This window comes from Gymnoscopelus braueri, assembly GCF_963280865.1.
Source record: "Gymnoscopelus braueri genome assembly, chromosome: 12".
Taxonomy (NCBI): Eukaryota; Metazoa; Chordata; class Actinopteri; order Myctophiformes; family Myctophidae; genus Gymnoscopelus; species Gymnoscopelus braueri.
This window is the reverse complement of record NC_137614.1, coordinates 21361620-21379721: the sequence shown is the minus strand read 5'-3', so window position 1 is coordinate 21379721 and position 18102 is coordinate 21361620. Positions and strand designations below refer to the sequence as shown.

Genomic DNA, 18102 nt, shown 5'->3' with positions numbered 1-18102 from the left:
ACTGCTGATAAGATCCTGTTGTGAATAACATGGACTGCATCGTAAACCATGAGGAGGCTGACATCACCCTCATTAGCTACGTGCTGCAAGCTGCTGGAGCAGGGGCACATACCATACAAATCTTAAGTGATGACACAGATGTATTTGTCCTGTTAGTGTGCTGGGTTTGGAAGGCCAATGTTCATTCTGCAGTGCAATGGGATGGCACCATCCTGAACATAAATGCCACTGTCAGGGCATTGGGCGAGAAATGCCAGGGTCTCCTGGGGATGCATGCCCTGTCAGGATGTGCTGTATCCTACGCCTGTGGAAAGGGCAAGGTATCTGCCCTGAGAGTACTCCTGGGAAGTGGCATGCCTGGTCTGAATACAGTGCATGGGGAACCTAATGCCACTCACAGTGATCTAAAAGATACAGGTACAGAGTTACACTGTTTGGGATGAAGAAGGCCAAGAGTATGAATACTGTTCACTACCAGGACTATAGACAGAGGGGGAAAAAACACCAGAGCCTCCAACTGATGCTGCACATAATGCATGCTCATCTCCAGGTTATATTGTGTGTGAGGTTCTAAATTAACTTCTGAGATAAGTGTGAGGTTCTAAATTTACTTAATGAATGTATTGCTGTTTCTAGTATTTGGTGATTTATTATTAGCTAATATCATACATTATGTTAATGGTTGGAATGTCACAATCTACATGTTTTTACCTTTCAAATGAGCATGAGTTGTGAAGAAGAACAGACACTACCATTAGCAGAAAAAAGACAACAGTTCTGAGGCAGTTGATTCACCCTCTTGTCCTGCTACATATCACCCTTTAATTTGCACTTAAGTGAAGATGTTTTATTTTTTGTTAATAAAAAAGTTAAATGGTGCTATTGAAAATTATGCTGTTAATGTTATTTTTTTTACTGATCAATGTTGAGAATTGTTTTTACAGTGTGGACTTGTTTAGTGCTTTGGAGACATACTGTGCTGTCAAAAGCCTAAATAAGAAAGACACTTTTATTTTGAAAGCAAGACTGAGAGAGACAGTCTTGCTTTCAAAATGCTCATTTGAACATTTTCATGGTGGATGATTGATGTCCACCACAGGCTGGGTGAATACAACTACGCTTCCACCCCTCCCCCACTAAAATGTCCCCGATTGGGCTTTAAGTGGACAGGTCTACATTTTTACACCAGTCAGCAGCTGGTGTCAATCACTGATTAGAAGGAGAGACACTGAAGTGGAAAATGTTTGTTCAGAGTGAAAAGCACCAGTGTTGGATGCTGAGAGGATTCTTGAAGATGGATGGATGGATGGATGGATGGATGGATGGAATCAAAGATTGAAGCTGGGAAGACTGGACCTTATCAAGCCATCGAGGGGAATGCCACTGGTGCGATAAGTGTTTCTTTTAGTGTGTATTATGTCTTTGCTTAATTCTACTGCTGTTGCTTATGTATGATGCTAATGCTGGAACACATATCACTGCTATAATTTATGATATTTGATTGAAAACGCATATAGGCTTAATATAATGCTCTTGATGAATGTTTATTTTGTTAATATGACCAGATTATGTGAAAGTACTGTGATAGTACATTGATTCATAACTTAATTTTGAGTGATTGAATTTGATTGTTTGTACATTCCCTCTGTTGGCTAAGCCATGTTTCAAGTTTGGGCAGAAGATTCATATACAATCCCAGAAAAGTTGACACATACTGTATGTGACTACATGGAACTTGTATTTGGGGGAGAGATCGCCCTCTTGTCATCAATGAGTAGGCCTCATGTTACCCAAAGTTGTATTTTAACCACAATCCACATCCATGTCAAACTGTCCCTATTTTAGGCTAATGAACAGTAGTTTAAGTAATGAGTCTAGCTGATAATGTTATTTATACAAAGGAAGAACAAGCATCCAAAGAGCAACATACTATTAGCTCAGCAATTGTATTTTAAAAAATGTCCCCAAAAGTTGCCTAACAAACGCAGCTGCATGTGTGCAAATTTTTTCATTTTTGTTGTTGTAAGAGGCTTAAAGGGATATTTCACTTTAAAAAAAAAAAAACTTTTGGTCATTTTAGCGTCTACTCAGGCTTTTGTGAGCCCCCCAGACCGTTTTTAAGTTGCTTGATTCAGTATTTAGATATTTGATATTCATTTTATCAGCCACGCCCCCTTCCTATACAAACCCATTATAACTTCAAACTCAATTTTTAACATGTTAGATTCATCAAAAACACCCGTCCTTGGTTCTGGTGACTCACCCTGCCCTCCTAATACGCGAGGGGGCCGTGTTTTTTCAATTACTTTTTTCATTTATTTAATTTAATTTTTTAATTTTATTAATTTTTTTTCATTTTCCAAAAAAAATATAAAAAACAAATGAAAAAAGGTATCGAAAAAACACGGCCCCCTCACGTTTTAGGAGGGCAGGGTGAGTCACCAGAACCAAGGACGGGTGTTTTTGATGAATCTAACGTGTTAAAAATGTAGTTTGAAGTTATAATGGGTTTGTATAGGAAGGGGGCGTGGCTGATAAAATGAATATCAAATATCTAAATACTGAATCAAGCAACTTAAAAACTGTTTTTTTGAAAGTGAAATATCCCTTTAAGGGCCATTCCCACTGAGCACTATAACTATAAAGATAACTATAACTCTATTGTTCACCATTGTATTTTTTTTTATAGTTGGTGTGAACACTGCCATCCACTTGACTTAAAAAACAAATTTTAAAACTACTTTTTATAGTTATAGTTATAGTGCTCAGTGGGAATGGCCCTTTAGAGTGGAGGAGAGAGTATCCCAATAATAATGTGCTTAGTTCACAGGATTAGAAGTAAGGTAGCACCCAAGTATTTCTGTGATTACTTTAAAGGAGGAGTTCACCCAAAAAAGGACTTATTTTCCATCAATTGCACACCCCATGAAGCCTTGAATTCATGGATTTATTTTGGTTTTTGTGGCATTCCTAAAACAATAATTTGATGACCGGGTGTGTATCCGGTAGGAGACACAAATAATCTACTTTGTGTCTCCTACCGGATACATTAGCCAGTAGGAGAAGGGAATCAAATGATTAGCTTAGGAATGCCACAAAAACAAAAATAAATCCATGGATTCAAGGCTTCATGGGGTGTGCAATTGATAGAAAATAAGTAGTTTTTTGGGTGAACTACTCCTTTAACAAGGTTAGTGATACTCACAGGCATTTCACCTACTGATTTTAAGCCCTACACATTTGACAACAATCTGGGAAAAACATCTTTCATATACTCGGCAGCAGTTCAGTGGAAAGATTTATCTTACAGCCTCAAATTGACCAGTTCCTTTCACAAATTATTGTGAAATTTGCATTAAAGAGATGGCTGGCCATTAACATGAATTAATTTTAAATGAAGCACTTCAATGTATTTTTTAAAAGCGAAAAAATATTAGTTTTATTTTTGATTTTGTGTTTTCTGTTACCGTCTTAGTTTTGTATTTGTTAGGTTTTCTGCTAGCTAATTTCTGCCTGGCAACCGGGACACAGGAAGTCAACAGAAATACATTTTATGATTGCAACTTTTCACACTTTCACTAGGGGGCAATGTAGAGCACACACTCCTGAGGTGGTTTGGGGGCGGGGTTATACACAAAACATACACAAAAACCTTAAAAATAAGGACCTTTGGGGACAATTGTAATTTTAAGTGCTAAGGCCCTTTTGGAGCATGGGGAATATGATAACAATTAAATATAAGGATTTCCCTTTGGGGACGGTAAATTTCGTACCCGATTGTCAAGTGGTCCCCAATCAACTGGTGTGTATTCTGAAAAATGTCCCCAAAAGTTGCCTAAACAAACACACACACACACACACACACACACACACACACACACACACACACACACACACACGTCACTCTACTGTTCCACTACAGCTGAAGATAACACATCGCCTCTGCTGTCTTTAGGCAGTAATGTCCTCCTCTCACTTTTATGTGTTGCATAACACATTCCCCAAACTCCTGCTTCTCTTTCTTTCTGTTTCTGTGTCAGTTATACTCTGCTTGCTGTGTGTGTAATTTTGTGTATGTAGAATAGAAAGGTATGACTTTATTCTCAATGCCGTTAGCACAGAGCATGCCGTATGAGCTTATACTATATAGGCATCTAGTTCAATGTCTATTATATTATTGTATAGTTTAGCATATAGTATACGCACACACACACACACACACGGTTTCTATTCATATTGTGTACTTCCTGAGGGATAAATAAAGTTACGTGAATACATTTACAGCATTCCTAATTTTGAGTCATTCAGTCACTATGTTATGTTAGCACTTAACACGGCTCAGCAGCACAGAGCGCTCAGTCAAACGGAGACAGTGAACAGATCACTCTGAGCAGGTGTACTGCTGCGGTGACGTGCAAAGATCTGGCAAGTGAATGGTATCATGGCAGTTGGAGCTCTGTTCTACTGTGTGTTTCTCAGTTGGTGTGTGTGTGTGTGTGTGTGTGTGTGACACTGACAGCCAATTTATTTTGTGTGTTGTGAATAGTGTGTTTAACAGCCAGTCAATTGTGTGCAGTGTGTGTGTAACAGTCAGTTGTGTGTGTAGTGTGTGCGGAGGCGTTCAATCCAGATGACGAAGACGAAGACACTGAGCCCAGAGTGGTTCACCCCAAAACAGATGAACAGCGCTGTCGACTGCAGGAGGCCTGTAAAGACATCCTGCTGTTTAATACACTAGACCAGGTAACACACGCGCACGCACACACACACACACACACACACCCTCCAGTTAAACACTAGATCAAGTAACATACATCCTGCTGTTTAAAGCACTAGACCAGGTCTCTCTCTCGCGCGCGCACACACACACACACGCACACCAGGTAAACACTAGCTCAAGTAACACACATCCTGCTGTTTAAAGGTAGTATTAATATAAATGTAGACAAATATTACAATAAAATACAAAAAGCCACAGAGCTTCTCGACAGGTGTGGAATTAATGTCTCACTCCCCTCCAAAACCAACTATTTTGATTGTGAATTAATCATTTTAAGGAATGTTTTGTTTATCTCTGTAAGATGTCTGACGTTTGGTTCCCACGCCCTGTGAGACAATAGCATAACAGTGCTGCTGGTACCACCATGTGGTACAGGATTCTCTGTGGTTGCCAGTCACTGTGGGAAAATGGCAGAATTTGATTGTAAAATGAAACAATTACTCTATAGTTTCAATGCCTGAGATTCTGTCTAAATGGTCACACTCCACTCGACCATGAAATGCTGGTTTTGAACTAGCAACCACTTGAGAGGGGCGTGTGCTTCGAGTTACATACATATGTGTTGTGATGTTGAGGGCAGAGGTATAGTGCAACATCTAGCGGCTGAATGTTATCTATATCATCTTTAAAACACTACTGTACCGTAACACACACACACACACACACACTAAACTCACACTAAACTCTCATAAATACATGTGTATATGTTACAGTATGATTGGAGAACCAGTACGATTGAAGAAGGCTCGCTCGTTTTTACCACCCACCCAGCAATTCTGTAGAAGCAACACTAGAGGGAGCCACAAGCCAGGCTTGTGCACAAGCATATATTGCCGCGACCACACACACACGTGCGCGCGTGTGTGACCGGCTTCGAGTGCTATCAATGCATTGAATGGGGAAATAGGCGAGTTTATTAGACCTTTCAATGGGCGAAATAGGCTACTACCTACCCGCGATTTATCAGACCATTCATTCAGGAGCTACTGACCTACTTGGAGGCGGAGCAGTCCGCACAACAATATTTACGATTCTGTGCCTATCGGTACATAACTCAAACGGCGCTGAGTAGGCACAGGCGAACGTCACACCGTTCAGGACGGCAACTCGGTCGCCTTAGCTCCCTCTGTGGTCCTTCACGGGGTGACAGTTCGCCTGTGACTGCGCGCCTCCGTCAGGGTCCAAAACCAAAAGCGAAACCTAAACTGAACTATTAAGTCATGTCAGTTGGTAGGTTAGTATGTCTTGATAACACCCAATGAATGGTCTGATAAAACGTGGGTAGGTAAGTAGGTCGCCTATTTCGCCCATTCAAAGGTCTAATAAACTCGCCTATTTCCCCATTCAATGCAGATAGCATTCGAATCAGGTGGACTGTTAAGATACTTTTATTGTGTTCTGCTGGCTTTTGTTTTAGTTTCTCCCTGACACACACACACACACACACACACACACACACACACACACACACACACACACACACACACACGGAGGAGGAGAAGGAGAAGGAGGAGGAGCTCCTCCTCCTCGCGAGCCTCGCTAATAAACCCTGTCTCGAAAAGCCCCGCATCGCCCCGAAGCCCCGTGCCTAAAAACGAGCGCTCTGTCTTCAATCGTACTGGTTCTCCAAACGTACTGTGACATATATACACACACTTTCACTGGTTGAAAGCCAGCCTGCATTACAACACCACCTCGTCGATACCCAGGGGCAGCATTCTGAGGTCCTACATGATGTGTTAAACACTCCTCTCTCCTCTCTCCTGTCCAGGAGCAGTTTTCAGAGGTGTTGGATGCCATGTTTGAGCAGCGGGTTCAGCCAACAGACCATGTTATTGACCAGGGAGACGATGGAGACAACTTCTACGTCATAGAGAGGTCTGTCTGTATGTCTGACTGACAACCTCACCCTCACAGAGGAACTAGACATACTGTGTGTGTGTGTCGGGGGGGGAAATGTCACCATCGTGAAGTTGCACTTGACGATTAATTGTCGTACAAGAAATTGCGATTATTGATTTAATTTTGTTTTTGGCATTGAACATATAAATAAAAAATACATTTATTATGCAAAGAAATGACTGACAAGTGACCGATACCAATACTCAAAATAATTAATGTACTTCGGCTAAAATAGGCCATATTTAATAATTGTTTACTTTCACTGTGTGATTTTGCATCTGCCTTTTCATGTATTATACCTATTTGTGTGTGTACAGTATGTCATTTTTTATTGGCAGACTTAACTTAAAATATTGGTGCTGCACCAAAACAGGGAAGAGGAAGTGACCCGTTGCCCTAAGAGGCTAGCCTAATCCTCCGCTAAATAGACTGATCGGTTCTGAGACTGGGTGGGAAATTATCTCATCCACCAGACACCAATATTTACCAGCCTTAGTTATCTTAACTTACCAGTCAAAATTCTTCTCCAACTGATTATTGGTTATCGTCCAATATCTCCTATATATATATATCTCCAATATCGCCTATTTGTACCCCCACATGTACCCAGCTAACAAAGGAGTCCTGTCCTTGTCACTTTTCATCTGCACACAGCCAGAACAACACAGCTTGTTGGCTACACATGCATGCCTGCCTGGTCCTATACCATACCAGGGTATCTACTCAACTGTGGAAACACTGCTTGGTGGCAGATATTGTCATGACTTGAGCAGGATTCATTTGGTGATGCACAATATTGAATTGTGACTAATTCTATATTATGATTATATCTTCACACAATTATCTTAAAAGTGAGTGTGTTTGCACTTCCATGTATCCCTTATCTCAAGACTTTTAAAGCTGCCTTTAATCCTTTAATTTTAGTTGGATAGAAATATTGACTTGGGCCACAAGGGTTATCTATACGGACCTTTAGGGAAATGCAGTTAAAGTTTGACCAGGATGTTACAAAGACTCTTCATGGACCCTGCCAAGGGGGTTAGTGAAGACCTAGTTGAAAGAGGAAATTCTGCTAATCCAGTACACACACACACACACACACACACACACACACACACACACACACACACGTGCGCGCACAAGCACCCTCAAACACAGGCACACAGAGTCATTCTCTCTGCTGACAAGTCCTGTCCTTAGGCTATAGATAAACTGTGATTGGCCAGTTATTTAACAAGTCGATAGGCCGACGCCCAGCACTGATGACCTTTAATCTTGTCAGGGATGGTGGGAAATAAATCACACTCCACTTCTTCTGGCTGGAGGTCTGTTCCTGAATGTAATGTGCTGTGTCTTATTCTGCTCTCCCCTCTCTCCTTCTCTCTCCCTCCCTCTCCCATCCTCTTTCATGTCTCCTAATTGTCCAACTTTGCTGTTTTCCCTCCTTCCTATTTGTCCTTTCTGTATTTTTTCCCCCTCTATCCCCTTAATGTTATCATTTCTCTTCTCTTTTTTTCTCTCTCCATACCCACCCCTCTCCCTCCATCTGTCCCTCTCATACTTTTCTACCTCTCTCTCTCTCTCTCTCTCTCTCTCTTACACTCTCTCGCTCTCACTCTCTCTGCAGGGGAATATTTGACATATTGGTTAAAGGAGTATGTGTGGGACAGTATGACAACAAAGGCAGTTTTGGTGAGCTGGCGCTCATGTACAACACACCACGTGCTGCAACCATCGTCGCCACCCAGGAGGGGTCGCTATGGGGACTGGTGAGGGTCTAAAAACCTTGTCTTTCTCTTCTTTATGTCTTCTTCACTTACTTTCTACCTCTCTGACTCTTTCTCTCTCACTCTCAAACTTGCACACAGAGACATGAGCCATTCTGGACAGTTTTTACTAGTCAAAATGTGTTCGATCTTTTTCTTTAGCTATTTGTCATTTTGAATTGTATTATTCAGTGTGTTATTCACTTTGTACAATTACAAGTTTTAGGGGCAGAAACATCATTTATTTTAAACAGGTGGTTATTGGTTATCCATTTTAAGAATGGACTCTTTTCTCTCCATGAATGAAGTTAATCTTTTGACCACACTTGTTTTATAATATTGCCACCCTGTGGTCTTAGTGAGGAAGTGCAGCATCAATAGTACAAATACATTTTAGGCATGTTTCATGTCTTTCTTTTGCAAAGACCAATAAAGATTTTAAAAAAAACAATTTAAACATTTAGGCTATCAAGCTTTTGTCCAGAGTGACATACAAACTACAGAGTCAGAGTAAGTGTTGTAAACCTTGGTCAACCCAGCAACAGGCCACATTAACCATGGCGTCGCCATTTTGGGCATGTCATTATAGGTGGGGAAAAGCAATCTAAATATTTTCAGATATTCTTACAAAAAAATCTAAACTAATGAATCTACAAACTTGTAGATTGGCTATTTTCGCTATTCGTCATACGATATAGGGCATACTCTGGGGTGCATAAACCCCAGAGTATGACATAAAAGCTAAATGTATGCCATGTGAATGTTCAATAAGTGTCTCAAGAGAATACATTTAATCATTCTTTAGCACTGTTTGACAAAGTCATTATTTAATGTTGGTTCCTGTGTTCTCCCACTATTACAACTTTTCACTTCTGCTGAATTCAATAAACACACATTAAGCATCGGCTATACAGCACACTGGAATATTGTTTGAACTCAGTTCAGTTTTTTTCCCCCAAGAGTAGCCAATACGTTTTTACCTCCTTTTCTCCCCAATTTAGTCGTTATGCCAATTAGTTCCTCCCCACACACATTTCTGTATTGTCACTGCACTGTTGCATCCTACTGACTCACCTACCAGTGAGGAGCCCCCATTCATCCTACTCCTCCCACCCAACACTCCCTGCTGACAGGTGCCGCCCAGCCCGTAGGAGTACGCGCAATGACCAATATCACCCTCCTTGCCCGGCTTCCCTCCCCCGAACGCGGGCCAATTGCGCATAGACGGCCAACAAAGCCGGATGCACCACGGTGAATTCGAATCCACAACCTGGTGGGCAGGTGCTTAAACACTGCGCCACCCAAGCACTGTTTGAACTCACTGTTGATCCCTCTGCTTCAAACTTCCATATTCTGGTGCATTTGTGGAAGAGCAGCTAACCATTAAAAGGCATTACTTGGCCAAATCCTTGTCTATCCCCCAAAGCAAGGGCTCAGCGTGGATATACACCTGTTAGCCATTCTGCTGGCTACATTAGCACTACATGACTACTAAACAACTAGACTTATTCTGTATGACAACTGTCTTTGTATGGCTGTCGTGTGTCCATGCTTCTGTTTACTCCAGGACCGCTCAACGTTCCGTAGACTCATTGTGAAGAACAACGCCAAGAAGAGGAAGATGTACGAAGCCTTCATCGAGTCGGTACCACTACTCAAATCACTGGAGGTGAGGAGGAGAGAGGGAGGATGCTTTACATTTGTGGTCTCTTAGCAACGACACTTCTCTCTTTCTTTCCTTCCATGCGTCTTCTCTCTTTATCCTTTCATGTCTTTCTTTTATTCTCTGTTTCACTCTTCATATCAACTACCTGCTTCACTCCATAGTCCTTGCCTGGTATCCCTTGCTTTCAAAATTCAAATGGTCTTTATTGCAGGGTTCCCGCGGGTCATTAAAAAGTCTTAAATTGTCTTAAAAAAAATATCGGGAATTTAAGGTCTTAATTTGTCTTAAATTTGACCGTAGGTATTAAATTTGAAGGTTATGTTTTTAAGGCTCATGGGAAAATGAAAGCCATAAACATTTGTGCGTATTCTAGTGTTGAATTTTCCATAAAGATATATTATCAGTACGCTCCTCCATCTCTCCCATTGTGTTGAGAGCGGTTGAGAGACGCACACACACTCACACAGCAGTCAGTGTGTGTTCCATAGGCTGATAGCCCCGCCCTCCCCTGTCTCTCTTTTCCTTCTCTCAGTCACTCACTCAGCTGGAGTTGACGAGCTTGTCTCGTTGCCCGGCCGTCAGCGTCAGCGCTGCAGTGTCGCTCGTTAATTAATTTGCTCCAGGTGTCTGTGTAAGCTCAGAAGCTCATTTAAGTGGACATTGGGCAAAATCAGAGCCCCCGTGACCGTTTTGGTTGATAAAGATAGCAGTAGTTGTAGTTGAGCACTGTTTGGCAGTACTTGTTGTTGCTACAGAGCATGCTAATGAATGCTAAGTGCTAACAACAAATGTATGCTATATAACGGATGTCACTGGTTACAATGTGGAATAGAAACGACGGACGCTTCCCCCTCAGCTGTCATCAGGCAACAGTTTCAAGTGAATGTTTGACTGATCAGAAGTAAATATTGTGCTACACACACACACACACACACACACACACACACACACACACACACACACACACACACACACACACACACACACACACACACACACACACACACACACACACAGTTTGAGCCTTCACTTGCTGTGCTGCTGCGCAACAGGGCAGATCTCCACCAGGCCAGGTGGCCCTACCCAGGCCCATGAAATTGATAGGCAGTCTACAGTAGCCAATTAGAATGAAATCTGCTAAAACTGACTCGTACACTAATACAGAACCATATATAGGCTAAATATTGTCTCTGACTCTCTGTCGGTTGGGAAAACTGTTCCTTTTATTTTAAAACAATTTCAAATGGTGAAAAAAGCCAATCTACAAGCTATAATTATTAAAAATTAAGAAATACTATATTTTAAATAGTGAAAAATACAGAAAATAGGGGAAATACATAAAATCTCTAATCTGTGATTCTAATGTGATTAATGTGACCCCTACAGTCAGTGAAGTCCAGGGCTGAATGTGACAAATATTGAGACAAATAGGCTATAACCCAATACATAATTTTATTTAAAAAAGTGGTTATATTTTACAGATAGTTACACTATTCTTGTACTATATTAAAATTAAATCATCCTTAACCTTCAGGTTAATTCATTATTTCCGTGGACTTAAAAATCATCGTTTTTTTTATGGCCTTCTTTTTGATTGGCCTTTTACAGGCCCTACCAGCCTGTAGGGGGAGGTAGAGAGTAACATATTATGATACCAGCCTGTAGGGGGAGGTAGAGAGTCACATTATAATACCAGCCTGTAGGGGGAGGTAGAGAGTAACATATTATATTACCAGCCTGTAGGGGGAGGTAGAGTAATATATTATAATACCAGCCTGTAGGGAGAGGTAGAGAGTAACATATCATAATACCAGCCTGTAGGGGGAGGTAGAGAGTAACATATTATAATAGCAGCCTGTAGGGGGAGGTAGAGAGTAACATATTATAATACCAGTCTGTAGGGGGAGGTAGAGAGTAACCTATTATAATACCAGCCTGTAGGGGGAGGTAGAGAGTAACATATTATATTACCACCCTGTAGGGGGAGGTAGAGAGTAATATATTATAATACCAGCCTGTAGGGAGAGGTAGAGAGTAACATATCATAATACCAGCCTGTAGGGGGAGGTAGAGAGTAACATATCATAATACCAGCCTGTAGGGGGAGGTAGAGAGTAACATATTATAATACCAGCCTGTAGGGGGAGGTAGAGAGTAACATATAATACCAGCCTGTAGGGGGAGGTAGAGAGTAACATATTATAATAGCAGCCTGTAGGGGGAGGTAGAGAGTAACATATTATAATAGCAGCCTGTAGGGGGAGGTAGAGAGTAACATATTATAATACCAGCCTGTAAGGGGAGGTAGAGAGTAACATATTATAATACCAGCCTGTAGGGGGAGGTATTATATCGGTGCCGCGCTATGAGCTTGTAGATCTGCTATTTTTGAATACCCAAAAATCTTAAAATGACACAGATGCGTTCCCGGTCTTAATGGATTAATAGAAGTTTTACCATCCGCTGGCCTGCACTCCCATTAGCCAATTTCAATATAGGAAGACATTGTTGCGACATTTATTTGGGTCTTAAATTACATTTGTTGAGGTCTTAAAAAGGTCTTAAAAAGTCTTAAATTTGACTTTCAAAATGGTGCAAGAACCCTGTATTGGCATAACAAGGATGGAACTAATGTAACCAAAGCAGTGCAGTAAGTTATATATACTCTGTGTCTGTGTGTGTGTGTGTGTAGTTATCAGAGAGGATGAAGATCGTGGATGTGTTAGACATGAGGCCGTTCGCAGATGGAGAACGCATCATAATGCAGGTAAGAATTATGACTTTAAACGTAGGGTAATTGATTTTCTTTGGTTAAAATAAGTGTTAAATAGCTCTATATTTTGATAGTCTTTGCTACTAACTACTGTATGCTACAGAATTTGTTCAGTTGCAGGAGTCTCTATCTCTCTTCAGCTCTTTATTAAACAGAAAATGCATTTTCAAGTCGGGATACCTTCCCGCCCGTGCGCGCGCAGCGCATGTGTCCCGCAAAAGGGGTTCACCTGTCCCTCAATGGGCCTGTTTGGAGGTGGTCACCCTAACTGGAACACTATAATGATGCTGATAAAGGGGTACTCTCTCCTGATTGGCTGAAATGTTGTCACCTACCAGAATGTTTTTTTCTGTTTATTAAAGAGCTGGAGAGACAGGGAGACCCCTGTGACTGAACAAACACTCTATAGCACTGTGTATATAGTGCTTTAACCTTTTAACAAAAAAACATTTTGTTTTAACCAGAAAATATCACTTAGCCTACCTTAAGTGTTGGACTCATTGTGTGTCAGCTTAAAGTGTCTCTTATAGAGAATTACGGGACTATAAGCTGAGACTGTGATTGGTTGAGGCTCAACAGGCCTTCTTTTCAGACTCAAAAATAAAAGGAGCAAAAAAAGCTATTTCATGACGTCTTTAATGCTTTAGGCAATGGCCAGTTGAACTCTAGCCCAGTCCTCCTTTGGCTTACTGTTAAGAGTTAACTTCTGCTCCTCTAGGATAACTGAGATCAGCTGTCTTAACCACTTAAACACTATACTGTATACTGCATTGACCGGAGTCCCCAGGGCTCTACAGTATACTAGGCCCCTCTCCAAATTTGCATTGTGAGCCAGTTTACAAGCTCACACACAGCTAAGGGGTGGTGTTCTGCCCAAAGCAAAGTAGAGAGCTGATAACCCTCTTAGCTGTTATATAATCACAACATACCATGGCCTTTTATAAAACAGTTACCAAATATGGCAATGTGGAAATTATAGACACATTCCAGTTAAAACCGTTTTTAATAACAATTTCTCTGGGATAATGTCATCTAACTTGCTCCGCTGCTCCACTGCTGCTCTCTCAACACCCATTCCTTTTTTTTAACTGGTGGGGTGGGCGGAAAGGAAATTAAACTACTTGTCCAATATTAGTTGTGTGTTGGCTGGTACTAATCTGCAGCTGGGTTAAAAGTAACTCACTCTGGACCTTTATGTTTTCTTTTGTTCTAATTACTTAGTTTTTACGGTTTTGTTTCGGTGGAAATGCATAAACGGCTTGTTGTGGTGAGGTGTACATGTGAGCTGTGTTTTCTGTTTTTCCACAGGGAGACACGGCTAACTGCTTCTACATCGTGGAGTCTGGAGAGGTGAAGATCATGATGAAGAGTAAAGTAAGCTCACCATCCTCCTCCTCATTAATCCATTAAGACCCGTGCATAAAAAATGTTTGCAACTCTTAGAGTATATATTTCTTAAAGCGAACATTTTAACTAAAATCTTTGCTTCTGGGGATTCTACAAATGTCTTCTAAATCCTACGTTTTTTGAAAAAACTTGTCAAGGACCCCCAAAATGATATGTATTTGGCCGTGGACCTCAAAATGATTTGTTCCAGGCAAAGATTTGAGTTCAAAACGTTTGCTTTAAAAAAGAATTTATATATATTATATATATATATATATATATATATATATATATATATATATATATATATATATATATATATATGTATGTGATTTGCACATCAGGAGCAGTTAGAGGTTGTGTCTTGCTCAAGAACACTAATCCAGGGGGAGGAAATCAGGAACCTTCCGATTGAGCCGCTGCCGCCCCACCATCAGAATTGTATAATAAATTGAAATATGGAACAGTGATTTTGAAATTAAAACAGAGTTGTTTTAGGATAATCTAATCTCTGCTGTTTATAAAATACATCTACAGTACGATAAACAAAACGTGTTTCAGCGGTAAAATCCCCAAGGTGGTTCCATGTCCACCAGGGAAACTTACAAAAGAAAGATGACATTGCCAAGGAGAGAAGTGTTTGTCTTAAACAGGCCAGGCCAAAGGCAAACCCACTTGCAACCCCCAGATAAAAACCCACAACTTTCTCCAGACTGTTGACCGTTTTCCACAAAGCAACAAGCATTGTCTGAGCTGGGGAAAAAAACCCTGCATTGTTTAGTCTCTCCTCTCCTCTCCACATTATCTTTTAATCTGCTTCCATCTCTCCATCCCTCTGCTCTCTCCTCTGGTTGCCACCCCCTGTCCCCGCCTTTCTCCTCCACCTCTCGTCCTCTTAACTCTTTATCCTCTCCATTCTCCTCCTACTCCTCCTCATCTCTTTTCCCTTAATCTTTTTCTGTCTTCATCTCTCATCCTCTCTTCCCCCCTGTGTCTTCAGACAAAGAAGGACCATGCAGATAATGTGGAGGTGGAGATAACCCGTTGCAGTAGGGGTCAGTACTTTGGTGAGCTGGCCCTGGTCACCAACAAGCCCAGGGCAGCGTCAGTCTACGCTGTGGGAAACATCAAATGTTTGGGTAAGGATACGTACGCGCGCGCGCACACACACACACACACACACACACACACACACACACACACACACACACACACACACACACACACACACACACACACACACACACACACACACACACACACACACACACACACACACACACACACACACACCATTTGTCAAAAGTAATTGTGCTGTGGCTGGAAAGTGTGTTTTTTGGGTGTATTGATCCTGTCTAAATACATATCTATAACTCTAGTTGTACATATCAGTGGTGCTCAAACACCACCCAAGAACTCCACTTTGTGAACCACTGATCTAGATTTGTCTTTCCCCTATAATGTTAACTTTTCTCTCTCTCTCTCTGTAGTCATAGATGTTTGCGCGTTTGAGCGTCTGCTGGGCTCCTGTAAGGAGATTATGAAGAGGAACATCGCTCACTATGAGGAGCAGCTGGTGGCTCTGTTTGGCTCCAGCATGGACCTGAGAGACTGAGCCACCCACACAACACTCCGTGCCTTCTAAACAAACATGCACACACACACACACACACACACACACACACACACACACACACACACACACACACACACACACGCGCACACGCACTCTCAAGGGCATACAGGCAAATGTACGTTTCTTAAAGCAAATCATACACACTGATCCTGTATCTGTTTAATAAGCTTTACACAGACCAAGTTAATGCATCGGCACACACACTTACACATACAGGACATACAGATGAGCGTGCACATACAGATGATGACGTGCAGTGATGATAAGCTTACAAGGATTTTTTTAATTTACATTACCATAGAGACAAAATCTTAGTCATTTACATTACATGGACCCTTGTGTGTGTGCGCGCACACACACACACACACACACACATATTTATTAGTTGACTCACTCTGACGCACATACTAGTAACACATGCTTTGGTAATTGGTATGGTCACTTTAGTCAAACTCATGCACATGAACTAACATACACACACACACACACACACACACACACACACACACACACACACACACACACACACAGCTATAGACAACAGAGATCAAATTGTCATTGTTTGAGCCAGCTTCAACTCTTCAGAAACCATTGTGTTCCTGCTGCAATGACTAACACACACATATCAAAAACACACAAACATGCAACACCACATGCAGGCTTTGCTGTCACACAAGCAGATAACACACAACAAGCCTCAGCCAAGGACGGAACAATACACACACACACACACACACACACACACACACACACACATACACACCTACATATACACACTCTCAAACACACACAGGCACCCGCATTTGCAAAAAGAGACACCTGGTGGGGAAAAATAAGGACAAGGAAAAAACTACAAAAAAAAATGAAAGCAAGAAAAGTTTAAAAGCGAGAGAGAGGTTTTAGAAAACATTTTATGAGATAAACAAGAAAAAAAGCTTTGATAAAATATTATTTAAATAAATAATTAAAAAAAGTGTTTTTCCCTCTTTGGGAGGTTGGAGGTGCGGACGTTTGTGAGCGCACTCCGTTTCTTCTACTGTCGTTGATTGAGTTGAGTTGCGTTCGTGCTGGTGAATATTGCAGTACCACAGAAGTTTAAAAAAACAGTAAGAAGCCTATGTTTCTGGGCCATTGTTATTCTGTCACAGACACAACATGCATTGTCAACATCATTGTATTAATTATTATTAATGTATTATTACCAACATTATTATATATTCATTTATAGCTTTTTTTTTCTGGGTTTACTTTGACCGATTCTGATTAAATAAAATATTTAAAAACAATCACCCATCTCAGACAAAATGTAAAACAGAATCAAAAAAAGAATCAATTAATAAATAAACATTAGTGCATATTTTTCCTTGATTATTCATGAATGAGTTGTCCTGGATACAAAAATGACAAAAAAAGAATAAAGCAAAAATTTTGTTAAAAGTCTTGTGTTTGTTGAAATTCTGAAGCATGTATGCTGTATTTTTTGTGACGCAAAGCTAGCTTGTAATACTATACAGTAGTACATTGTGTATGTATATTTGTCACATTCCCAGCCTTTATTTGCTCTGGTTGAGGGGAGTGCTTAAAGTACAGAGAGGGTGCACTGGTCAGCTGCTGTATAACCCCTTGCGAAGATATGGTATCTGACCAAATGGCGGTGAGCAATCTAACTGCTTAAGGAACTCGCTTCCTTGCATGTCAAAAATGCATGACTGAGGAGAGACACTGGAGTTCCTCTGTCCGCAAGGAACAAAGAAGGAACCAGTGACCTTCAATGGTTCACTGAATGGCTATATTATGGTGAGGATGGCAGCCAGTAGCAGTGTTTTCAACCAACTCCCTCTACTCCCCACACTGTTGGGACCCGTGGGCAACTAATCACTGTGCTTATGCACAAGGTTATCCAACCGAGGGGCCCTGATCACCCTGAACTGAAGGAGAGGGCATGCAGCCTGTCCAAATTTGGTTACAGAGGATATTTTTCAAATCAGTTTATTTACTTGAATATACTGTATACTCATGAAAATGTATCACAAATCAAAGTCCAGTGCTGAGGCAAATTCTACAGACTACCTTATTTATAATGAGTAGGAAATATTTTTGAGAAATTGATTCAGATTCAGAACGGGAGTTAAGTGAGAAACAAGTAGGCCAATGCCATCCCTCCATTTGGACTGCACCAGTATTGAATAAAGA

The 18102-nt window shown here is 41.0% G+C and overlaps 1 protein-coding gene across 2 annotated transcripts in view; it reads left to right on the top strand.

Annotated features, from left to right (window-relative positions):
• The window catches only part of prkar2aa (protein kinase, cAMP-dependent, regulatory, type II, alpha A), a 70294-nt gene extending 52948 nt beyond the window's left edge, over window positions 1-17346 (top strand). For both annotated transcript variants that reach the window (XM_080445749.1, XM_080445750.1), the window contains exons 4-11: window positions 4607-4743; window positions 6552-6658; window positions 8310-8451; window positions 10016-10117; window positions 12807-12881; window positions 14196-14261; window positions 15274-15412; window positions 15764-17346. In XM_080445749.1, coding sequence (XP_080301875.1) covers window positions 4607-4743; window positions 6552-6658; window positions 8310-8451; window positions 10016-10117; window positions 12807-12881; window positions 14196-14261; window positions 15274-15412; window positions 15764-15888 — 893 coding nt within the window. In that variant the 3' untranslated portion in view covers window positions 15889-17346. The remainder of the gene's footprint in view (window positions 1-4606; window positions 4744-6551; window positions 6659-8309; window positions 8452-10015; window positions 10118-12806; window positions 12882-14195; window positions 14262-15273; window positions 15413-15763) is intronic.
• The last annotated feature ends 756 nt before the right edge of the window (window positions 17347-18102 follow it).